This window comes from Fusarium graminearum, chromosome 2 (assembly GCF_000240135.3).
Source record: "Fusarium graminearum PH-1 chromosome 2, whole genome shotgun sequence".
NCBI classification, from domain to species: domain Eukaryota; kingdom Fungi; phylum Ascomycota; class Sordariomycetes; order Hypocreales; family Nectriaceae; genus Fusarium; species Fusarium graminearum.
Window position 1 is genome coordinate 3,116,101 of NC_026475.1, and position 24,187 is coordinate 3,140,287.

The following is a 24,187-nucleotide window of genomic DNA, read 5'->3' on the forward strand; positions in this document are numbered from 1 at the left end:
TTTAGCAGGTTTTCTTCGGGATAAGATTATTGGCTACTAGAACCATATTAGGCGAAATCAGTAGGTCAGTATTTGCTACTTTGAGAATACCTTTCAAATTTCCATCCCTAAGAATTGGGACGCCAACCTTTCTGTTGCCCATGATATAACCAGTTTCAATCATAACAAAATCAGGCTGTGTCTGGCTGCAAAGAGGAACCTTTGCACATGGGGATTTATTACTAGGCACATACAAAACCAATTTGCGTCATAACGGATGCAGTGTCATCAATCAATTAATTACTTTTCGCTTCACACATTGCACCGGAGTTTTGCCAAACATGACGAAGAGCGAACATTGGTATATCATTATACATATTATTGCTATGTACAGCTATCAGGGCCACAGATTTTATGACATTGTGCCAAAACTCTGTGACATGGTATCAATAAGCCCCAACTAACTCAATATCCTCGTCTCTGAATGTGCATATTCCTTCCTTCTCCTTCACTCTTACGCGAGTGTCTTCTCGCTCTTCTCAATGATTTGAGGAGGTCGTTCAATCTTCTTCTGAAGAATGTACTTCTTGAACATGTAGGGAAGCCAAACCGTGGTCTCATAGGATAGGAACTGGCTGGTAGGCACAGAGAAGACTTGGTCCAATTCCTCAAGAGTCATCTGCTTAGTCTCACGAACGAAACAGAAGATCATACCCCAAGCAATGAGGTTGAGTCCGGCGTAGAACCCAAAGGCACCGGTAGGAGTCATGACTGTCCTCATTCGGGGGAACGTCAATCCTAGAATTCCAGCAAAGGTGTTGTTAATGCAAACGGCCCAGGCCATACCCTGCTCACGCTGGATGGTAGGGAAGACCTCGGCTGAGTACTGGAAGGCAACGGGTCCCTCTCCAAGACAGTAAGCGATGGTGAAAAGGTACACAAAGAGGGCAACAGGTGCGATCTTGGCAGCTTGGTTGTCGGTGTTGTTGAGAAGAGCAAGACCAGCAGCCAGAAGGAAGATGCACATGAAGGGGAATGTTGCCAGAGTCAAGAATCTTCGTCCCTTGGTATCAATCAAGAAAAGAGTTGGGATAGTGAAGACGACCTGGATAGCACCGTAACCCAAGGATGCGTAGAGGGCTTGATCATGGCTGAAGTCAGCCTCTCTGAAGATGGTAGAGCTGTAGAAAGAGATGATGTTGATACCGCACATCTGCTGGGCCAACATGACAGTGCTGGCGCCGTAGTTGGCTCTTCGAATTCTGGGGACAGCGAAACAATCCCAGAGACGTTGGAAGTAACCAGCACCAGCGTTCTCGCGAAGCTCCTCGTGGTAGATAACGTACGAGTAGTAGTAATCGCGGGCACCAATGATGGGATGGGCACGAAGCTTGGACATGGAGACGAATCCTTCAGAAATTCGGCCATGCTTCATCAGCCAGCGGGGTGATTCGGGGCAAAAGTAGATGCCGATCATGAGAAGAAAGGCAGGAATAAAGGCTGAACCAAGCTCCAGTCGCCAAGCAATGTCGCCGATATCCTTGACGATGACATTGGCACAGAATCCAAGGAAGATGCCTTTGGAATTGTTAGTAAAGATATAAAATAGAGGTGCAGTCGGAATTACTCACCGATGACAACCCAAAGTTGCCAGAACATAACAAGGGCACCTCTGATTCTAGCAGGTGCCATCTCTGCGGAGTAGATAGGCACAGTAGCATTCTTGGCACCGATACCAATTCCCATGATGAAACGGATGGCAAATAGCTCTTGCCAGTTCCTGGAAAATCCAGATGCAATAGGAGTAGCAGTCAAACATGCGGCTGTAATGAAGATCTCTCCACGTCGGCCAAAGTAGTGGTTGAGGGGATCGACAATAAAAGCACCGATCAGACCAGCAGTCAGGAAAATGATGGAGTTGATGATACCAACAATCCACTCATCGCGTCCCGTACCATCGATACCAAATTCCTTGGGGAATGAGAGGTTGGCGCCATTGGCACCTGTCTGATCCCAACCCTGTGTCGCAGCACCAACAGCACAGAGACCAATTGAGTACCACAGCATCTTTGACCCGTGCCACTTGTGGTCCCTTTCGTAGATGAGAGCCTCTCGCTCATCATCAAGAAGGTCGACCGATTCGAAGCTCTCGGGATCACGGGCAATGAGAGCGGCTCTGCCGAAAAGGTCGGCGTGCTCGGACATGCCATTGGACTCGGCAAAGACGCGTGCGTCGGCAATAGTTTGCTCTTTCGTTTTGTTCTGTGAGATAAGAGTTAGATTGCATATGCATCTGGTGTCAACCAATAAAACTAACCTGTAGAGGATTCTGGACAAGGTTGACAGCAGTGGAACCACGGCGGCCTTGACCAGCGTGCTCTAGAATCTCTGCACCGCCCTTCTCGGGAGGGAAGCTTGCGTTCTTGTCATCGTATGAAAGACTGGGGGAGATGTCTTTGTCGGCCATGATGAATCACCTAATTGCATCCAGTATTGAGGAGACAGGCAGTGGGCTTGGAAGAAAGAAGACTGCAGAGACAACAAGCAGATCATGATGATCAAGGACTCCAGACATAAGCCCTGTATATATAAGCTTATTTTTAAAGCTGGTGGTCTGGCAACCCTCAGGGCTCAACTTGGCAAGCCGAAGCTTCCCACCCTGCCAAGCCCAGGCAGCAAGTTAACAGTCTTGGCTAGCCTGTGCCAAGGTTATTTGGAGCTGGGGGATGTGGGGATGACGACACGACGTAGTGTTACCCCATGGGATCAATGCGGAGAGTTTTGGTGGGTTTATTGGTTCTGAGAGACATTGAAATTACGAAGGGCGGGTCGTGGAACCCCATCAGGATTTTTGAGCTCTGCTGACAAGGTTGTTTGGTTGTACTGTTGGATCATTCCTTTCTCACATGATTATCACTTCCTTATACAGAGATGTTTGTGATTATCATCAAACGCTGCAATATCATCCAGTCTCGGACGATTCTTTGCCCAGTTGCGTAGTAAAAAACATTCTCTTCTGAGGTCTATTGAGGTCTATTGAGAGATAACACAGGGTTATCACTGGACATATCCCATAGACCGATGCATGCGGAGAAAAGAGTGGCTTTCAGGCAACGAAATTCTTGAATCTCTTGTCCAAAACCAAGCTTTGGCCTTGCAATAATCCCCGCCCGCTCCCCACAACTTAAGCAGGGTTTGAATCTCTCCATTTGGTTTAGCAACAGTAACCGAGAGTCTTGGCTCGCCTCCACTCGGAGGCTCTGTCCAATTATTCTTCTGTTTATTTTTCTGCCTGTTTCTTGGATCAGAAATTCCTGTCCAAGTTGCAAAATCTTTACGGGCGTTGGTCTTCAAGTGGGCAAGAGAAGCATTCAATTGGACATACAGGCGATAAAATATGGGTTTCAGATCGGGGTATTTGGATCATACTCTTTGAGCGAATTATTTTTGTGGTCTGATACCCGAGAGAATCCGGATAATGATCTGCTTTAATGACTGGTAGCAGCTAACGTCCGAAATCGCTGATTGCTCCCCATCGTAAATGATTGACCTCTACATCCCAACAAGTCAATCAATAATCTCCAAGAGACCTCACCTAGTCTCCATTCATTTCTACTATATGTATCATTTGTCTGATAGCCCAATTGCGATAAATCTCCTGCAAACTTCTTTCCACCGTCGAGGCCACATACCCTGCAATGAGACAATCCCAGGTGTGAAACATCTTAAAAAAGGAAACCAAGCGGAAATTGCCATTCACTAACCTCACGACGATTAAGATTAGGGATGTAATGATAGTATGAATTGACTATTGAAAGGGAATGTATACATGGTAATAGAAGACGAGACCATATTGTAGTGACTGTGACATCCTTGTTCTCATAAAAACAAGTTCGATCCTTCACCAGAGGAAATGACCTCCAAAGCATCGACGCAATTTGTTCTACATACAAAAAATCTAACTCTGGCATCTCCAGCTGTGCCAATTGTGTGATATCGCTTTAATGAGAGGGGGAAGAATCTGAGCCTGAAGACTTCATAGCAGCAGGAGCAGTTTGCATGGACTGAGGCGCATTACGCGAAGGTTGCTGATACACAGAAGTCGGCTGTTGCTGCATGGAAGTAGGTTGTTGATAAACAGAAGTGGGTTGCTGCTGCATGGAAGTGGGCTTCTGCTGCATAGACGTAGGTTGTTTAACAGACGAGGGTTGCTGTGACATAGATCTAGGCTGATCGACGGAAGTGGGCTTCTCCATGGAGCTGGGTTGCTCAATGGAGGAAGACTGCTTAACAGATGTAGGATAGGTGGGTATAGACTGGGTCATCCACGTGGAAGTCCCAGTCGACTGGGTTGCATAGGTAGAGGTCGCCCAGGTCTCAGTTGTGGAGTAGTAGACGGTATTGGTCCTGCTGCTGTAACCAGTCTCGGTGGAAACTACAACCGTGGAAAGAGTCCTTGTAGGAGGCACAGCTCTGGTGTAGGTAGTCTCGGGGACAGTTGTAGTGTAAGTGAAAGTGTAACAGGTTGTGCCCGTTGCGTAAACAGTCGAGGTCTTGTGCCCGATATCACAGTAGTCAACTTTATGCGGGCAAGCAGTGATGACATAATACTCAGTAGTGTAGTATGTCAAAGTCGATGTGGAAGTGACAACAACAGGTGGGGGTGGAGGATGATACGTCGGGCAAGGGACCCATTCCGTAATGACCTCTGGGAAGAGAGTGGTAGAGAGAACGACAGTTTCGGTTGTAACGTAAGGGTAACCATAATCACACCATGAGTCATCCCAAGCACAATCATCCTTGGTCTTAACTTCGGTTGAATAGACAGTAGAAGCGGACCAGCTGGTTGAGAGTTCTTCAGTCATGCACTCCTCAGGTTCGTAATGATGTGGCGGCGCGGTAGGGGCAGGGGCTACCTCATCAACGGGACAGACTGTAGTGTAGATAGGAACAGTTTCCCATGTCACGTATGGTGTCTCAGGACAGTAAGGCTCGCATTCCGTGACAGTTCGATAATAGGTGGTGTAGACGGTTGAGGTTGTCCACTGAGGCTCCGGAGTTGGCTCGTAATCGATGGGGCAAACAGTGGTGTAAATGGGGATGATCTCAGTTGTCTCATAAGGAATGTAGCCACAATTGTGGACCCAAGGAGCACACTCAGTGATAGTGTATATCGAAGTGGTATAGACAGTTGAAGTGGTGTACTCGGTAGTCATCGGAGGAGGGTAAATAGTCTCGGTAATAGGGCAAACAGTGGTATAGTCAATGATAGTCTCCGTTGTTACATAAGGAGGGTGAGGACACTTGGTGACATATGGACCACATTCCGTAACCGTACGAACAGTTGTAGTGTATACAGTTGACGTAATGTACTCAGTAGTCACTCTGGATCTGGTGACAGTGGTAGTCTTGGTAGGCTTCGTGGTAATAGGCATAGTTGGCATGCTTGAAGGCAAAGACTTGGTAGTCGTTGGCACAGACCGAGTAGTCATGCTTGTAGGCTTGGACGAAGTAGGTACGCTTGTAGGGAGCGTAGGCATACTTGTCGGTTGAGTGGGCATGCTCGTAGTTCTAGATGAAGTGGGCACACTTGTTGGCTGTGTAGGCATACTCGTCGGTTGAGTAGGCATACTTGTAGGCTGGGTAGACATTGTCGTAGGCTTTGAAGAAGTGGGCATGCTTGTAGGGAGAGTAGGCATAGATGTTGGCTGAGTTGGCATGGAAGTTGGTTGGGTAGGCATGCTGGTAGGAAGGGTCGACATTGAAGTCGGTTGAGTTGGCCTACTTGTGGGTTGAGTCGGCATGGATGTCGGCAGCGTAGGCATACTTGTTGGCTGGGTGGGCATGCTAGTTGGGAGAGTAGGCATCGAGGTTGGTTGAGTTGGCCTACTCGTAGGGAGAGTTGGTATGCTTGTGGGTTGAGTCGGCATGCTCGTAGGGAGAGTGGGCATGGATGTTGGCTGGGTAGACATGCTTGTGGGGAGAGTCGGCATTGATGTTGGTTGAGTTGGCCTACTCGTAGGGAGAGTTGGTATGCTTGTGGGTTGAGTCGGCATGCTCGTAGGGAGAGTGGGCATAGATGTTGGCTGGGTAGGCCTACTCGTGGGAAGAGTGGGCATTGAAGTCGGCTGAGTGGGCATTGAAGTTGGTTGAGTTGGCCTGCTTGTAGGGAGAGTCGGCATGCTTGTGGGCTGAGTCGGCATGCTTGTCGGTACAGTTGGGTAAGTTGGCTGAGAAGTCGGCCATACCTGCGTGGGTTGGGAGGTTGGCCATATTTGGGTTGGCTTCGAAGTTGGCCAAACATGAGTAGGTTTCGAAGTAGGCCATACTTGAGTCGGCTGATAAGGCGGATATTGGTTTTGCTGAGTAGTCCTCCAATTCTGTTTAGGTGCTACAAACCGAGCCGGAGCTTCAGAGTCGGAATCATCGGTGGGAGCGGCAGCCTGGACGGTATCTTGCTGATTACCACTGTTCTTACCCCGCGAAGGAGAAGAGACCACAGGCTCTTGATTGGTGTTATCTGAAGCATTATCGTCTTGGTTCGAAGCATCAGAGCCGTGGCGTGACCCAGAATTGCTCTGACCATTACCCTGGTTCGCATTACCAGAAGAGCCATCTCCCGAAGACGAATCTTCAGAGCTGGGCTGTGCAGAGCTCCCAGAATTCTTGTTGGCGTTGCCTGAAGTACCATCTCCAGAACCGGAAGTATCAGACTCTGGCCGAGCAGCAGCAGAATTGCTTTTGGTTCGCCCCGAGCCACCTCCCTGGGATTGAGAGCCAGAAGTGTCAGGTTGATTAGAAGCATCGTTATTGCTGCTCTGACCTGAGCCACCGCCCTGCGATTGGGAAGTATCAGACTGAGGCTGAGCAACAGCAGCATTGTTCTTGTTGGAACTGCCACCATTGGAGGAAGAGCCAGAGCCAGAGCCAGAGCCAGAGCCAGAGCCAGAGGATTGAGAGGTATCTTGATCATCCTCCTCTCCATCCCCTGCACTAGTAGCAGCTTGTGGCTTGGAAGGCTGGTCACTCCTCTCAGCGAAGCTTCGAGCCTCATGGAAGACTGGGTCGTTGTAGGCCCGAGGTAAGGCTTTGACGTCCCTTGGCTGGTGACGACTAAAGTCCACGACACTGGCATTCGCCACGCCCAAAAAGGCAACGCCGAGGAAGAGGAAGCCTCTCATGATCAAGATGTTCAACGAATGTTTCAGCGAACGAAAATAGGTTAGAGATAGAGAGCAGGATACAAGCAAGTAGGAGCAGCTGAAATCTTTATATCAACTCATCATCTCAAGTACCACCCCGATGCTTCCGCTATTAGTTACACACACATACGAACACATGCATGCAAACACACATGCATACGAACACACACACTTTCAAATTGCCCATCGTTGATCCAGAACAGGATAAAAGTCATCGCATACGGGACTCGTGCATGCAGACAAGTGACATAATGAGATCATCCAGAGATACCCAAACAGACTTGATGGGGTGGAATCCCGAGTAGTTGGTCAGACGAAGTGGAATCATGCCCACAAACAAATCATGAGAGTCGATATGATCTAACGCCAATGGGTTGTCTAACGGCTTGGCTCCGTCAAACATGGTAACCAATGGTCCACTGAAGCGAATGGGTAAAGAAGAGGTGATTTAGTTTGGTCGGATGGCCGGAATCATGACCCGAATAGTCTTGGTTCAGTTATCGCAGTGCGAAACGGGTGGAAGGGGAGAGTCCAAGTTGGGTGAACGGGACAGCGGTTCATCGGCTCTACAGCAAATAGTCTAATGAGAACATGATGTCTCACACTTGCCTGGCGAAATGATGGAAATGGAATTTTTGTTCAGGTTGAAGTTGATGTGGTGGTGTGCACTTATTGATAGCCGACATACTCATGGTCACTGTGAAGCTATCAACAGATGGCTATTCTTGGTTACCACACAATCATGATCTGGAGACATTTTCACAGACAATTGGAGCTCTACTGGAAAAAGTCAATCTATCACATCAGGATCTCATGCATTAGTCAAAACGGCTTTATACGAGGTGGAGTCTGAGTTCCTGTGGTATTTAACTTTTTGTCCGGGAGCCGGGCTGCCGTTATCCAACGGCCAGAAGAGGCCGCACCGTTTTCGTTGGCAAGTAACTTTCAGCGTCGGCATCATTAGTCCGAGTGTGTTGGAACCAACAGACTGGTACGTGGACCTGTGTCTTAGTGCTTATCCATCCGTTCTACTGTCGTTGCACACATCTCGTTACTCTCTATTGATCATTTACACATTGCTTGTCCTTACATGTACTGGCAATCGCTCATGTCTAACAGGCCACCTGATTGCTTTGCAAAGACATGGTCATGTCCTCGATACCTTTGATCGAACATTTTGGCAAGGTCAGGGTTACCAAGGTTATTTAGTGATTACACCCTCTTGCATATGCGTAGGAGTCCAAGCTTGCCAGGTGCAGGATTGATGTTGGTTATAAAGCGCATCCCATAGTAGAGGCGTCAAGAATGTCTCTCGTGTTGGCCTCGTCATCGCCGAGTAATTGTTCTGTTATGTAGTGTGGCTTTGAGGAAATTGTGAGATGGTGGGTGTAGATAACAATTGCATTTTGAGGCGATTGACCGACAGCGTTCACAAGATCCAACCTCTTGCATGTCTCACAACTAGACTCAAGCGTTGAGTGACTGTACAATTCATCACGACACGATGCTGGGACAGACGTTAAGGCGAAGTAGAATCTGTGTCTCTAAGATTGTCCAAACATAACGCATCAACGTCTTCGCCATTAGAGAGTTGGAAGCCCGCCTGGAGTTTTATTTTGCTATCGGCATCTGAGAACATGATTACCGTATACACAAATGCAGCGCAGCGTCAAGCATGGTGTATGAGTAGGGAGGCGAATTACAGGAGGTCCGGGTAGGTCACGCGACACCTTACATGTCATTTCACTCACAACTATGTCAACGAGTTACATCTGATAATGTTGAACGAGGACCATCTCAAGACATGGGTGTTTGTAGCAAGCAAAAGTTAATCTCTCCAAGGCAACAACTGCATGAGCTGGGCCTCTGTTGTGGTAGACAATAGAAACATATAACGCCACATCGTGACCAGAAACTTCAATAGTTTACCAGAGGTAAAGCAATCATACAGCTGTGGCTTTAAGTACAAGTTCGCGTATGCCAGAAGAAGGTAATTTGTCAGTGCGGGGTATAATGAGATATGACAAGGGGGCGTTAATCTTTATTCGAGATAAGAGATAACAGGGAAAATCAAGCATTTTACCTGTTGTCGCGCTGTTTGTGGCGTTTAACCGAGGCCAAGTGGAACAGACGAAGATGCTAACGAGTCAGGGTGGCTTGGCATGGACTAACCCTGGTCGGTCAAGGACACAAGCGATGCCGATAACGGTGATGCTTACGGAGTACATGGTATCGGGTTATTTAGTAAACCAGGACATGCCGGGTAACGTGACGCAGATGTTCACACGCATGAAGGTTCCGCATCAGGCACTATCATGAATGCGGCAATGTCACCGCAGAGCCAAACAAATTGTATTGAGACTTCACATCGTAGGGTGACAAATCACATGGCGAATCAGTTTAAGCGATTGATAGAACAGAAACGTCAGGCAATTCTAGGTCTAATGGGATAATAGGTAAGTTTCAAAGTAGCTACATTTAAAATTAAACTAAAGGTCTGTTCCAATTCTTATGTACATCATTTGGTTCTTTACTTATTTGGCCTGGCCATTCTGAAGCAAAAGATTCTTGGTTCCTGAAGGAACGCCCTTGATAACATCCTTCAGCGCGATACTTTGGAGATACTCACAAAGTCCAGCAGCAGACTTTCCAAGACCGAGGAAGTAGGCTGCGACTCCAGCAACGTGGGGAGTAGCCATAGATGTGCCCGAAATAGAACGGGTAATACCTCCGGGCCATGTGCTCAGAACAGCGACACCGGGAGCATAAAGATCAACAACCTTGCCATAGTTGGAGAAAGTAGCAACAGTGTCATCCTTTGTTGTCGCGCCAATGGTGCAGATGCTAGGCTCTGAGGCAGGTGAGAAACCTGAGGCATCTACGGGTCTTCCGTTGTCGTCTCCGTTACCAGCAGCTGCAGCGGCAAAGAAGCCAGCGTTGACGAGGGCTTTGGCAGCATCGTTGATGCCCTTGGAAGGGATCTCTCCGAACGACATGCTTACAACAACTCCCTTGGAGCAGTCTCGCTTGGGAGCATCACGAAGGACCAGGTCCATGCCAGCGATGATAGAAGATCTGTAACTCGTCAGTTGGGTCATCGAAAGGTTGAAAGGGATGAGACGTACGCAACTCCTTCTCCAGTGGAGTTGAAGAGCTTGATTCCGTAAAGCTTAGTCTTCTTGGCAACTCCGTATGTCTTGGATCCGATTGTGCCGGCGCAGTGGGTGCCATGGCCGTGATCATCCACCCAGATGTCGTCAACGTATGTGGCAATGAATTCGGCGCGACCCTCAAAGTCCTATGTAATGTTAGATAAAAGGGTTTGAAATAATAGAATTAAAGATGAATATTAATAGAAGAGGACATACAGGATGCGTGGTGTCAATACCAGTGTCTAGGACATAAGCACATGTGCCCTTGCCAGCCGAATCATCATATGTATATCGTGTCGCGCCAGTCGTCTTGCTTGAAACCCGCGCAAGACCCCATGGTGGTTGTTTCTGAGTAGCAGAGATCCTGGCAACTGAATCTTGCTCAATGTATGCAACCTAGACGTATTTAATTAGTCAAGTTCAACCAGGCATTCTGCAAGATACATCTATACTCACATTGGGGTTGTTGCGTAGGTCCTCCACATCGCGGGCAGTCAGGCTCGCAGAAAATCCACCCAGGTTGTCAAAGACCATATCAGGCTTTACATCAACGGCCTTGGCTGCTGACTTGACGCGTGCAGTGCTGATCTCATTACCTGATGCTGGCTTCATCATGACGATGTACTTTCCCTCAATACCACTTTCATCTCGGGTGATAAGCGGTGCCCGCTTCTCAATAGTGGCTGTGGCAGAGCCAGCTACAAGAAGACCGAAAGAGATAGTTGAGATACGCATCTTGAGTAGGTAAATATTGAGATGTAGCGAAAGACTGCAATGCGCTTGGAATCTAATTCAATTGTTGGCAAGTTCGCACTTCTTATACTACATTTATCGCATTGATGGAGACTTGCAAAAGGTCTCTAGGTCCCACTATCGTCTGTTCATGGCTCGGTTAGGAAGGTGTATGATCCTGGTTAACTGTTCAGGGGATCAAAAGGCCCCGGAGGTCACCCTGGCAGGGATCGGCCCAATCCCCAAGATAGCAAAACTCCTTCCTATTGCAAAAGGTCTATGGATCTTTGCAACTAGCAGAACCTAAAGCTAATCTTTAATTGTTAGGTCTTAAGAAATAGTGCCCGTAATATAGTACGTAACTATAGTTATAACTTTAGAATGACCTCTTCAGCTGAGTGAGGCTGTGTCGTCTAACAGGAACCTTTGCATTCAGCTAGCAATTGCCAAGATTGTTCGGCATTTATTTCTATAATGAATATCGGTATCATATCATATAGAGCAACTGAAATTTTGTGACCTGTTACCGCAGGACTGTTTAAGTACAATTCTTATTGTACACACTTGGTGGAATTTTACTTGAGGCTCAGGCTGTCAACTTGCTACAATTGCTCAGGATGTTGCAAATAACAAATCACTTGGAATCAGAATAAAATACCTCTAGGTTAATGCAGTACGCATGTGGAGTTTTTATCCAGCCTTCACTAACGTTGCATCATCTCCAGATGCACAGACAGTCTGGTAGCCAGCGTGTAGTTTGTAGCTACTGACTCATGAGATGATCTCCACTACCAAGACATCTTTCAAGCTCAAGTACTGGAGTTCCTAAGTTATTTTAACTTCCTCATTATTTTCCGACTACTATATTTAGTACTCTTAGATAATAAAATAAAAGTATGACTCTCGATACAAGGTAACCTCTTTTTTTTTAACGTTGTATAAACTATCAAATTAGCCTTGTTCCTGTCTTGGTCTGAGTTAGGTTAAACTTCGCGTTTGAAAGCTAATCTGAGTAGTGTAGGGTACTTGATAGCATCACGTGATACTCAAAGTTAAATACCGACCTTTTCCCTCGCTCTCCAGCTTCTCAGTGGTGTATATGATACTATCAACCCTAGTTAACTATCGCTTGTTTTCTTCTACAAAAAAATTAGATGTCGTTGACATCAATAATTGCGGATAGCAGCATCCCGGTCTTTAACCTTCCCTGTGAATCGGGCCACCACCAAACCGGTCTACTGTTAGGTACAACCCTCAAGTGCAGTAGGAATTATTGAGTCGGATATATCTCAGCCACTGATTTCTATAGTATAATTTTGGAAATAAAATTCCAAGGTATCTTATGTTTCTCAGGAGAAGGGGAAAAAACTGTGGGTACTTTTTCATCACACGTGATGGAATAAAAGAGATTGGATGAAACAGAAAAATTCATAAGAGTGATGGAAGAGTCAAACCGTTGACTGCTGCTACATAGTACCTCTGAATCATGAGGTCGGCTAAGATACATGGTGATAACTATGTGAAATACAGCCGAATTAGCATCTGAAGCTCTCTTACCCGTGACAAGTTACCCTAGTTGACCGTCTATGATCCATAACCTATTTGTTGTCAATCTTTGTATGTGTAGCATGCTTTGTAAATGCCATGTGGTTGATTGATGCACTAGGATTGGGCGCTAGATTGAACAAAAAGACACTCAAAGGCGAACGAAAACATCCACCACGTGAAGACTGTGCTCGCAAACATGGTGTAGGAGATGATGGAGGGTAGACCGGTAAGTGCGAAGATTTTATTTAATAGACGTCCATAGACAGAATCATGATGCACACAAGTTATAAATGCCTAAATCCCGGATAAGCACTTCGACGTTGGCTAGCTGGCTGGCTTCTGAAACAAGCACGGAACATGACACTCCGATATGACTCTTCCTACCCTGAATATGTTACTTGGGTGCTGTATTTACCCGCTCAACACCATCTTGGTACTTGCCCTTTTTTATTTGAGGTACTCCGTACACACATTAGAGAATGGGAAATAAAAAGAGCTACTCGATGTAGGAAACAAGCTCATACAGTTGGTCAAACAAGGTCGGAGCACTCACTGGAACGTACAATGAAGAGAGGCTGAAGTGGTGAGGTGGGAATGAACTGATGCTACTGCGGAGAGACAACCGATATTGCTTCATCAGGCGATCCATTTCAGGATTGTGACATGCTTAACGTTGCAACTATATTTCCGTTCTTGGACGTTCGGACCTAGAGAACAATCACTTGACAAATTGCAACCATTCAATCAATAGTGGAGGATCAGAGGATTGGTTCTATTGGACCATGGCTTGTAAGACGGGTCCGTGCAGTTGCAACATCGATGTTCATTTATACCTCGCTCGTGGCCATGATGCTAAACTTGACAATATCGGTTTTTCTTAACTCAGCTTTTTTGGGTAGAAACCAAGCCATCAAGCCATCATGAAGACTGCCGGTTTAGTTGCGGCCACAATGGCCTTGATGCATAGCGCATCCGCCCATTACATCTTCCAGCAGCTGACAGTTGGGTCGACGAAGTACCCTGTGTTCCAGTACATCCGACAGAACTCCAACTATAACTCTCCTGTTACCGGTACGACATTCGAGTACCCTCTGTCTGGGATTGTTGTATACTGATGCGACTACATAGATCTGGCCTCCAACGACTTGCGGTGCAATGTCGGCGCATCGGGAACCAATACTCAAACTGTCTCCGTCAAGGCTGGCGACTCCATCACCTTCACCCTCGACACAGCTGTCTATCATCAGGGACCCATCTCAGTGTACATGTCCAAAGCCCCTGGCTCTGCTTCGGCCTACGACGGCAGCGGTACTTGGTTCAAGATCAAGGACTACGGTATGCTTCGAGAAAATTGCGCGTTGAAGATGAAATGATTAATAAAATACCATTAGGTCCCAGTTTTAACGGCGGATCTTCAAGCTGGCCTATGACTAGTAAGTGCAACAGTCAGGAAGTAACACGATTACTGATCGATCTAACCTTATTATCTAGTCACCTATACTTTCAACCTCCCCGTTTGCATCCCTAACGGCGAGTACCTCTTGCGAATCCAGAGCATGGGTATCCACAACCCTTACCCAGCGGGTCTCCCTCAGGTCAGTACATAACAAACGTTTGAACCATTGCAAAGTTAACAGTTGAACCCTCAGTTCTACATCAGCTGTGCTCAGATCAACCTTAATGGCGGTGGCAGCACTGTTCCTGGTTCCCAAGTCAAGATTCCCGGTGCCTTCAAGGAGACAGATCCAGGATACACGGCCAACGTAAGCCAACATCTACTAGCCAAGTATAGAAGTGAGTGAGCTAACAATTCTCGCATAGATCTATTCCAACTTCAACAGCTACACCATTCCAGGCCCTTCAGTGGTAAGTGAATCGCGAAGCAAATTTGTGTCTTTCTTAACTCACTGTGACTTAGTTCTCTTGTAACGGTGCTGGTGGAGGTGACAATAGTGGTACACCCCCTGTTACCACCCTCCAGACTACCACACAGCCGTCTGCTCAACCCACTCAACCTGGACAGTGTGCTTCTCTCTGGGCCCAATGTGGTGGACAGGGCTGGACAGGTCCTAAGTGCTGTGCTACTGGAACTTGCAAAGCGACGAATGACTTTTATGCTCAATGTGTTCAGTAACCGCTTACCTGATATGGGTAGTACTTTGTATTTAAGGAAGCTAGCCTTCAGCTGGTTATGTTGTATCTATTTATCCAATATCGAGCAGAATGATGTTTTTTGGCTGCAAACGGTTCGCTGAGTTACCTAATTTTGTCATAACGGATGCCCGTGACCATACATAATCGGAATGTAAATGGCTGCATCTCTGCAGGTCTCGTTCTCGGTAGATTGTGTAATAGGCTGGATTTGAAACCTTGGTGTTTGTCTCACTGTGAACACTTGGTATGTTATAACTATCTTGGCAGTCTTAGTCATAGCCCTACAGAGTCAAAAATAAGAAATGATAGCTGCCCATGCCCTAACGAGAGATAGACCTTTGATGCCCTGTTTCAGTACGTTGGAGTATATCAAATGAGCCACTCTGCGGCCACACATATTGTTGGGAGCAATCGACCACCACATCTATGCATACAGCGCGTTTGTTGCCCGCATCGTTTCGTTACTGACCATGCTCAATGTCTACATCGCCGAGGTTCGCACAGCGACGTCAGCCAGTTTTGTCACCATTGCCCAGTAAAGCGCGAGGTGCCACTTGATCCGGTTAGTCCAGTGTCTGACTTACTTTGTTTGTGACGCATGATGACATCAGCTTCGTTTATGATGAATAGTCCTAGCTTGTTTCTTACTTATGCTCTTCCTTCCTTTAGTCAATAGATTATATCCCACTTTCTCAGAATGTTCACATAATTTTACCATATTCCTACTACTAATAGCTTTGCTACAATATGGCCAAGCCAACGATTCTAGATTGGATCAAATACTATGCAAGATACGGTTCGTTCTTTGTATTTCCGCATTTCACTGCCATCTGGCCACTGACACCTCTTCCCAGCCCATGTCAAAGTGAAACGAGCTGGCATCTGGACGGGTATCTGCTGCTGTTTGCCATGTACTTGCGGAATGTCGATTATGGGGACCGATAATTATCCATGGTGGGACCTGCCAAAGAAACCCGGCGTCGACACCAACAACCCAAATGGTCAGGATAGTAGCAGTCCAGCGGACTCTGGATGAACTACCGTGTCTGCTTCTGATCTTACCGTCCGAAACTACCAAGAAATGATGCTAGGGTGTGCTCGCGACAATTACTTTCTGCGATATAAGGAATCTTGAGGAAGAGAGTAAGATCGTGATCTTGTCTAATAAAATAAGAGGCGAAAAGGACCAAACCGCAGTTGAACAGGAGGAATGAGATATCCAGTATGGTAATAGTGCTGGTCTTCACCACAGGACACAAATTACGATATGACGAAGGTCTTGAATAGATTATCATGTTGACTTTAGGCTTTTGTCGATTCGAAGCAGAATTAGTCTCAGAGTCATTACCTCTCTGGGTACTATGAGGCATGATCTTTCAAGACTAAAAACTGTATTGATTTAGCAAATTGTACTATCAATCTAACCACTTCTCACCTGAGCTTCAAATGTCACTACGCTACAAATACATGATCGCGATACACAGGAAGTGTCACGCCAGAGAACATCAGCGGCAAAATGGTGTTTCTCTAGCTGGGGAAAGGACTGGAGAATCTTGGTTGCAATAGACACAACGTCAGTGTTGGGGGGTATATAGGCTTTAGGAAGACTGCCAGGGAGGAGTTTCAGAATACTAGGAGCGGTCTGGGGCTTGATAGCGAACGGCATTTTGAAAATGCAGTGATGGCAAAGAGTAGAGGCTAGTGTATTGGATGTATCAATAATTGTAGCTGAGTTTTGACTGATTTCTACATAGCTTTATCATTTAATGGCGATTCTATGCTGGCATTGTCGCTATTCATATATAAAACCAAGCATTGCCGTCTTTGCGCTCGTTGTCCTACCACGCGGAATTTTGAGTGTTGTGAAGGTAATTTGTACCATAAACAAAACCCAAGTATGGGTAAATTAAACTATCTACATACATACACAGGTGGCACCATTATTTCCCGGCGTTCTGTTCCACACAGAGGTATGAATAATAAGGGAGTCGGGTTCCGGGTGGACATTTGTGCTAGGACTTCAACGTTGTCTTATCTTTCACAGTACTACAATATTCGATATTCCACTTTGACGCTTGCATCGGAACAAATTGCATGCTTTGTTTACCTGATACAATTTGTTTCGCTATAGCCAATGAAAGTGATGTTCGATTGCCTTGCTCTTCGCCACACCGGTCCTGGAGAAGCATTGGTTGGCCGGTGCCCTATGTCACCGCCTGGTCCGGGTGAGGTTAGAGTCAAGGTTGAAGCTATAGCGTTGAATCCCCATAGACTGCAAAGTGTTGGACAGCGATCTTCTTTCGAGACCAAAGATCCTTGGGTGTGACTTTGCAGACATTGTTGAGTCATGTGGGGACTTCTTATATATGATTTCATTAGAATTGACAAGCTCGCGTATCTGAAGGGCTTAGATCAGGAGAGCATAAATACACATATCCTCCATCGATTGTCTTGCGCTCCAAAGTTTATTTGGGTCCCGCCTTCTTTGCTTCCAAGCATTCTTCATAATACTATATACTGTACCACAATTCGTGAAGCCCGCCTCAGCGTTATCCATGAGCTTCTTGAACAAGTCATCGAAGTACTGCTCGTTAGGGGGAAGTGCCATGGAACCCGCAACGCATAAAGGCCACGGCGTTGCTCGTAAAGAAATGTGTGGAGGTAAGTGGTTTAATGCTTCGATGACTTGGGATACTGCGGTGTGAGGATCTGGTGATGTGATGCCATTTTCAGAGGCAATAGTATAAAGCTGGACGAGAGCTGCAGTTGCAAAAAGGTGGGTTACGGAGCGGTTGGTTGGAGTCAACTGTTGGGACCGGTTAGTAAACATTCATTCGGAGGAGAGAGGTACAGACTGATGATGCACCATCTAAAGCAGCGTCTATTCCACCCACTATACGTTTTTCTAACCCCCTGATGGTGATTCCTAAAGCATCGCTATCCAGTGTGCTAGCTTCTGAGCTCAAAGCCATCATGTCACCAATTGCGATCATAATGCAGTTTGAGCAGCCCATGACTCTTGACATGTCAATCTTACCAGCGTTGAGCCAGTCATGGTATGGCAGTTTCGGTGCAGTTCCTGTAGCCAGTGGCGCAAGTATGTCAATCCAGACGAGATTCGACAGAAGGAACTTTTGCGCAGTATTCATCCCTCGTTGAAAGTCAAAGTCGGAACTCGAAGGGTCGGACGCGTCGAAGTCGAAATCGGAGGAGGTAAGGTTCTGAATAACAGATACAAGAGCGTTGAAGTGGGCTTGCCAGTGGTTTGTGCCGCCTTGAAAAACCTATATCAAGTTAGAGTACAGTCGAGTACGCATAACCCTCAATATTACCTCGAAAGAGATCAAGAACATACCGCCAGCGAGAAATTTGAGCCATTCCTCGATGTTGTCGGCAGAAGCGCCAACGTCTCGATGGCGGACAACATGTCGAAGTTCTTGAAGTGCTTTGGTATGGTATTTCAATAGTTCGTCCTCTTGGCTTTCAGTATGATATGGTGATAAGGTATGTTGATGGAAGGCAGAAAGAGTAAGTGCTGCGTTGCGAAGCGGTGCGTCTATTAACAAGTCAGAAGCCAAGTGCTACGCAGGACAAAGATTCCGTACTTCGCTCGAGAAGGAAGAAGAGCCAACCTCTGCCACCTTGATGCGGTGCATCGACATAAAAGGCATATTGAATCGGAAAGATGTAGTCGAGGTAATGTACCAAGTACTGCGCCTCCTTAAATATGGTATTTGTAGTTGAAGAGCCGACTGGAGTTGGATTGTGGACTTGGTCACCTGGCGATTGAGAACTTGGTTTAGCACGCGATGCTTGTGCTTCTTCAGCCGTCAATCGAGCAAGTTGGCGATTCTGGATAGTTTTGACACGTCGGAAATTCTCCTTAACTGCACCTTTGATACGCTGAAGCTCTTCTTGCATCAACTTATCATTGCTCATCCATTGTGGCGGATCAATGTCATATCCATGGCAGGTAATACTTCGAGTACTGCATTCTTTGCATTCAGGGGATGACTCGTCACATCTTCTGTGACGAATGCGACATGTCCAACAGCCCCTGCGTCCTCGGGGCATGATCTGTTGTTGTTGTGGATTTTGACAAGTTCGGAATTGGGCATGCAAGATGGGAATTCAAGCGAAGTGCAAAGAAGTGGATCGAGAGTGTTTTAAATGGGGTTTTCAGTGGATCGACTAAACCAATTCAGGGCCTTTCAGCTGGACTGTTGCGCTAAGTCTGGTGTTATATCATTGAGACAGTGACAACAGGTAACGGCTGAACTTTTCACGACAGATGCTGACATTCTGCAAGTACTAATCTATCTTTATTATCTGAATACTGATAGCATTCATGGCGCATAAATGAGTTTGGTGTGAGAAACCAGGGGCTCCGATCATCGGGCTGCTAGTAGCTCCAGAGGTTTAGGTGCTGAAGTTTAGGCCTGAAAGACTGGAGAGCATGGCCTGGAAAGTGAACAAGAAAATTTATTTATTGACTAAAATAAGGTGTAGGTAGCCGTATAGAATGGGCCCAAGCAATCCACTTATCCAAGACCGTTTGAATGACCGAGGCTCAAGCCACATTGCAGGAGAAAGGTCTACCAACACTACCACCATTGAATTTTGCAATCTACGATCATGTTAGCGTATAATTGAAGCCAGAGTCATAGGCTACTCACGATCTGGTCGATACTGGCATATGTGCCAGCAATAAACACAAAGAAACCCACGATAAATACAATGCAGTTACAAGCCGCACGCTTGACATTGCGCTTATCATACCAATTTCCTTCCTTAAGAAGGAAGAACCACATGATGGGAGGGATCCAGAATGAAAACCCCGAAATAAATAGCGCGGCACAGATTCCCAGAAGCTCGGAGAAAAATGGGATTGCCTCGGCGATAACCCATGAGAGGAAGATAACAAAGGCGACGACGGCCAACCAAGTGACCCAACCTTTGCGAGTATTGATAAACCTAGTAATGGTGTTCTGATAAAGTCGACCGTGAATGAATCTGCAAGCAACCGTGGCATTGATCGATCCTGAGATATAGATGACTGGCAAGGCGATGCCAAACGCGACTTTCGACACTAGCGGGCTTGCGGATAACAAGGCTGGTGACTGAACTTCCTGACCTACGAACGCATAGATGACTGATCCTGTAATTGTATATAAGACGATTTCGGTCAGACCTAAAGTGACGATGGATTTGGTGAAATCGGCGGGCGTATGCATTTCGGACATGAAGGAAAACTGGGCAGCAGCAAATGCATATGAGAAGACGATGTTGGACACTGCAGTAAGAGCTTGCGTGAAGCTCAGATCTTCTTGGGGCCACGCTGACCAAGTTGACGAAGAGAGGCCACCTGGGGCGTCGGATCTCTGAATACCGGTCGCGATCATAACGATACCGATGGCAAGGATGATAGAGATAAAGTCGATATAACCGAGGATCGCAATCTCTGTAAACGAAGGAGGGATTGCCAAGATCATCAGGATGACGGCAGAGATAACTCCGAAGCTGAGCTTACATATGCTGCTGCCTGTGATCTTGACCAGCGCAATTGTGCCGGTTAAGCAGTGGGAGCCAGTAGCTAGTATCAAGAGACCCAAAAAGACAACAGCGAACAGCTTATCGCCAAAGCCTCCCATCAAAAGCCGACCAGCGTCGACATAATGATCAATATCGGGATATTTAAGCTTGACAAGACCAACCATGTAACTAGCATACATGGCGATAAGGCCAATCCCAATGCATAATAGAACACCAGCGACCATTCCAAGGGTAGCAAAAGCTCCGGGGAGACTTAGACTACCAAGGGCAATAGCCTGCACGATGAGGATAACAGTGAGGCGCTTCCAGCCTAGGCGGTGGAAATGAGCAGTGCCTTGAATGGTTTTTTCTTTCTCGAGGTCCGTTTGAAACATTTGGGCTGTGGCTTCGCCGAAGGATGCTTGACGTTGGATTTCGTCTTGCTTTTCGCCCTCGACGATGATTTCGGAGCCATTTGTAGTTTTTGGATGGCTCATTGTGAACGAAGACAGAGGTTGGGAATATATGAGAACTGACTTGGTGTATAGACAAGATTGAAGAGATGAATGGCCTGGTCTGGGAGTACGATGTCTATTATATTCCCAATAAGGCCCCCTCGTATTCAATCCTTTTGACCGATAACCCCGTGGGGAAGAGTATGAACGTGCGTAAGCTCCACAGGATGAGGGTTTTCCGATCATCGTCCGTTATTAGACTCTGAGAATTATCAGGCATGACGGCTGGTCTGGTTGACCGTTTCCCAGTTTGAGTGGGTTATTGAACAACCGTGCGTGGGCCCTTAGGCCATTGATTTCCGACCCAGTGCTAAGCGAGTTGTGTTATGAAGGGCGGGATAGTTTTTCGGTGCTTGTTGCTGTAGGGCGCAGCTTGAAGAAGTTTCGAGAGTTTATAATTGAATATAACAGTTGATTCTGTCTGGTATAGACTCGGTGCATTACAAACCCAACAGTCCAGGTAAGGCTTGCTCACTGAAATGGGTGAACTTGATAAGAATACGGTATCTTCATCTTCTAACAACTGCCTGATGTCTGGGGTATTGCAGTGATATCCACTACCTCTATTTTGAAGAATCTGTTACTAATGATCTGAGACTTAATTCCGCATCAAGATAAGACACAGTCGGAAATGGGGAAACGCTGGGGTTACAGCCGAGTCAGTGCGTTGTCTCAGTGACAATGCTAATTGGATAAACGGCTGAGCCGGCGACTTTATTATGGAGCTATGAGGATTGCACACTGGGAAGGAAGCTCGGAAATGCAATTGGGGTAGTTGATCAGACGACTACGATAAAAGTTGACCTTAGAGATACGACCCTCAAACCCCCAACAACATATCGTTTGTTAATCTTTTAATTTTCTTTGAGACCTCATCACTGGCTATTTGACAATGGCCAAAACATTATTCGTCAATGGCCGGATCCTGTCCAAGACAGAGGCAGGCCTCAGTGGCAACGCCCACTTCTCAGACTGCATGCTCATCCAGGACAACAAAATCGTCGAGATCGGATCTCGTCATGATGTCTCCCAGACTCTAAGCCCAGATGTTCAGATTCGCGACCTTGATCAGCGTGTCGTTCTTCCCGGCTTCATTGACGGTCATATGCATCTGCTCTTGCTCGGTCAGTCGCTTCGAAAGCTTGACCTATCGCGGTGCACATCACTTGATGATATCCGATCATGTATTCGAAAATACGCTGCTGAGAACCCAGATACACCAACTATTCTTTGCAAAGGATGGAGACATCACATGACGCCGGATGGGGTTACAGCTGCCATGTTGGATGATCTTGATCCGCGACCTATCTTTATTGATGCTGGTTCTTTACATTCTTGCTGGTGTAATACTGCGGCGCTGAAAGAACTTGAGGTTGATGATATCCCAGATCCTGCTGGTGGCAAGATCTATCGTGATGCGGATGGGAAACCATCAGGCCTTTTGGATGAAGGAGCCATGATGTCTATCAGTGAGTGCAACTCCAACCACAACCATTTTGAACCCAATGGCTAACCGATCTTGCAGTTTGGCCATTCCAAGCAAAGTCGTCGCCGAAACACGAACGAATAGAGGCGATACGCGCCGCTGTAAAGGAGTACAATGCTGCAGGCTATACTGGCGCAGTCGAAATGGCCATGGACGAAGAAGCGTGGGATGCACTCGTGACACTCAAAACAACAGAACCAAACCTGTCATTACGAATTGCAGCTCATTGGCTCATCAAACCAACCGCCAACCACGATGAAAACTCAAAGCAAGTTCAGCGAGCTATCGAGCAAAGCAAAAACTACAACTCGACAACAAGTCCTGATCTTCGAATTGTTGGAATCAAGGTCATTACTGATGGAATCATTGACGCATGCACTGCTTACCTCTCTGAGCCATATGCTACAGCTGGAAGCCCGCCGCCTATTTGGGAGCCTGAATTCCTCGAACCTGTTGTCAGGGAAGCAGATGCTGGCGGTCTACAAGTTGCCTTGCATGCAATCGGAGACGGTGCGGTCAGAATGGCCATTGACGCTATTGAGAAATATGCTACACCGGGCCGAAGGCACAGAATCGAGCATTTGGAACTCGTTTCTCCAGAAGACGCCAAGAGACTTGGAAAGCTTGGGTTGACAGCATCCATCCAACCTATCCACGCAGACCCCACAGCGTTGACAACATGGCCTGAACTTCTCGGAGAAGAGCGATATGAAAGAGCGTTTGCGTATCGAGAGTTCGCCGATGCGGGTGCCTTGATGGCGATCGGTACAGATAGTCCCACGTCACCGTGGTCACCTATGCATAATTTCCATGTAGCTATCAACCGGCAGTCTTCGATGAATCCAGAAAACCCCAAGGTAGTACATGAGCATTTTAGGTTAGGTTTGTGTGAGACTATCGTTGCGGGTACAGAAGGTGCAGCTCGAAGTGTTTTTGCTGAAGATCGTGTTGGGAGCTTGGCATCAGGGAAATTGGCGGACTTTATTGTTGTTCATATGGACTGGGACCCTAAGACATTGCTCAAGGCTGAGGTGAAGGAGACTTGGTTTGGGGGGGCCCGTGTATTTTAATTAGATTTTGTTGTTTTGTAATATAAGCATCAAGTCTATGCATTTTTAACTCAACAATAAGTGTATAAATGGTAAATCTAGCGATTTATTTGGTGCAGTTGGCTATTTTGGCAAAGGCCTTAGTGTAGACAACACAGAAACGTCGCGACACTTATTGAACTTCCAGGGTAGTCATGAAAACTTGAGGTTCCTCCGAGATTGACATGAGTTCGTTCCGTTGACGAACAAGGAGTGTAAGTGGGTCGTGTGGATGAGCCGATAATTACATATGCATTACGAGCCATACAAATAGACAGGTGCAAAGTTATGCTGTATGGAAGGAAAAGGCGTATTAACAAAACGTAGGATAAATAAGGATAAATAAGTCGGATCACCCATCAAAGTCAAGCCTAACCCTTCGATCTCTAACTATGTCTTTGGTGTTGAATATTGCATCCCCACAATCACCAACGACCCTACCGAGGTTCAACTAGCTCGTATCACTCACGTCTGCTTTGAACATGAAGACCTCGAAACATTCGAAAGGTTTGCCCATGACTTTGGTTCCATGCAAGAGAGTCGACTACGGACATTCTTTAGTATCAGGGTTATGGTATGGATCCTTTTGTCTACGTCGCTTTCAAGAGTAAAGACGGAAAGCAGCGATTCCTTGGCCCTGCTTTTGTTGGTGCCTCACAGGCAGAGTTTGAGAAGGCTACTGCCCCTGGTGGATCCAAGCGAGTGTCTCTTGAACATACCCCAGGAGGTGGTAAAATGATTATGTTCAATTGCCCAGACAACACTCGGTATCATCTAGCGTTAGCCACGTTGTGGCGGT

The 24,187-nt window shown here is 46.7% G+C and overlaps 7 protein-coding genes across 7 annotated transcripts; 2 read left to right on the forward strand and 5 right to left on the reverse strand.

Moving 5' to 3' along the window:
- Positions 1 to 493: 493 nt before the first annotated feature.
- Positions 494 to 2,446, reverse strand: FGSG_08014 (uncharacterized protein; the record flags this gene model as incomplete). Its single annotated transcript, XM_011322515.1, has 3 exons — positions 494 to 1,557; positions 1,611 to 2,241; positions 2,297 to 2,446. 3 exons carry the CDS (start codon positions 2,444 to 2,446, stop codon positions 494 to 496), a joined length of 1,845 nt encoding a protein of 614 aa, XP_011320817.1.
- A 1,349-nt stretch (positions 2,447 to 3,795) lies between these two features.
- FGSG_08013 (uncharacterized protein) lies at positions 3,796 to 7,584 on the reverse strand (the record flags this gene model as incomplete). Its single annotated transcript, XM_011322516.1, has 2 exons — positions 3,796 to 7,153; positions 7,404 to 7,584. 2 exons carry the CDS (start codon positions 7,582 to 7,584, stop codon positions 3,981 to 3,983), a joined length of 3,354 nt encoding a protein of 1,117 aa, XP_011320818.1. The 3' UTR covers positions 3,796 to 3,980.
- A 2,131-nt stretch (positions 7,585 to 9,715) lies between these two features.
- On the reverse strand, positions 9,716 to 11,068 carry FGSG_08012 (proteinase T precursor; the record flags this gene model as incomplete). The annotated part of the gene is made up of 4 exons (XM_011322517.1): positions 9,716 to 10,256; positions 10,307 to 10,479; positions 10,550 to 10,729; positions 10,790 to 11,068. 4 exons carry the CDS (start codon positions 11,066 to 11,068, stop codon positions 9,716 to 9,718), a joined length of 1,173 nt encoding a protein of 390 aa, XP_011320819.1.
- Positions 11,069 to 13,533: 2,465 nt separating this feature from the next.
- Positions 13,534 to 14,747, forward strand: FGSG_08011 (uncharacterized protein; the record flags this gene model as incomplete). The annotated part of the gene is made up of 7 exons (XM_011322518.1): positions 13,534 to 13,684; positions 13,742 to 13,948; positions 14,005 to 14,046; positions 14,105 to 14,208; positions 14,251 to 14,376; positions 14,435 to 14,479; positions 14,532 to 14,747. The coding sequence occupies 7 exons, from the start codon at positions 13,534 to 13,536 to the stop codon at positions 14,745 to 14,747; spliced, it is 891 nt and encodes a 296-aa protein (XP_011320820.1).
- Positions 14,748 to 17,269: 2,522 nt separating this feature from the next.
- On the reverse strand, positions 17,270 to 18,841 carry FGSG_08010 (uncharacterized protein; the record flags this gene model as incomplete). The annotated part of the gene is made up of 5 exons (XM_011322519.1): positions 17,270 to 17,277; positions 17,381 to 17,573; positions 17,662 to 18,051; positions 18,100 to 18,323; positions 18,373 to 18,841. 5 exons carry the CDS (start codon positions 18,839 to 18,841, stop codon positions 17,270 to 17,272), a joined length of 1,284 nt encoding a protein of 427 aa, XP_011320821.1.
- Positions 18,842 to 19,337: 496 nt separating this feature from the next.
- Positions 19,338 to 20,796, reverse strand: FGSG_08009 (N amino acid transport system protein; the record flags this gene model as incomplete). Its single annotated transcript, XM_011322520.1, has 2 exons — positions 19,338 to 19,394; positions 19,444 to 20,796. The coding sequence occupies 2 exons, from the start codon at positions 20,794 to 20,796 to the stop codon at positions 19,338 to 19,340; spliced, it is 1,410 nt and encodes a 469-aa protein (XP_011320822.1).
- A 910-nt stretch (positions 20,797 to 21,706) lies between these two features.
- FGSG_13458 (uncharacterized protein) lies at positions 21,707 to 23,370 on the forward strand (the record flags this gene model as incomplete). The annotated part of the gene is made up of 2 exons (XM_011322521.1): positions 21,707 to 22,283; positions 22,340 to 23,370. 2 exons carry the CDS (start codon positions 21,707 to 21,709, stop codon positions 23,368 to 23,370), a joined length of 1,608 nt encoding a protein of 535 aa, XP_011320823.1.
- Positions 23,371 to 24,187: the final 817 nt, after the last annotated feature.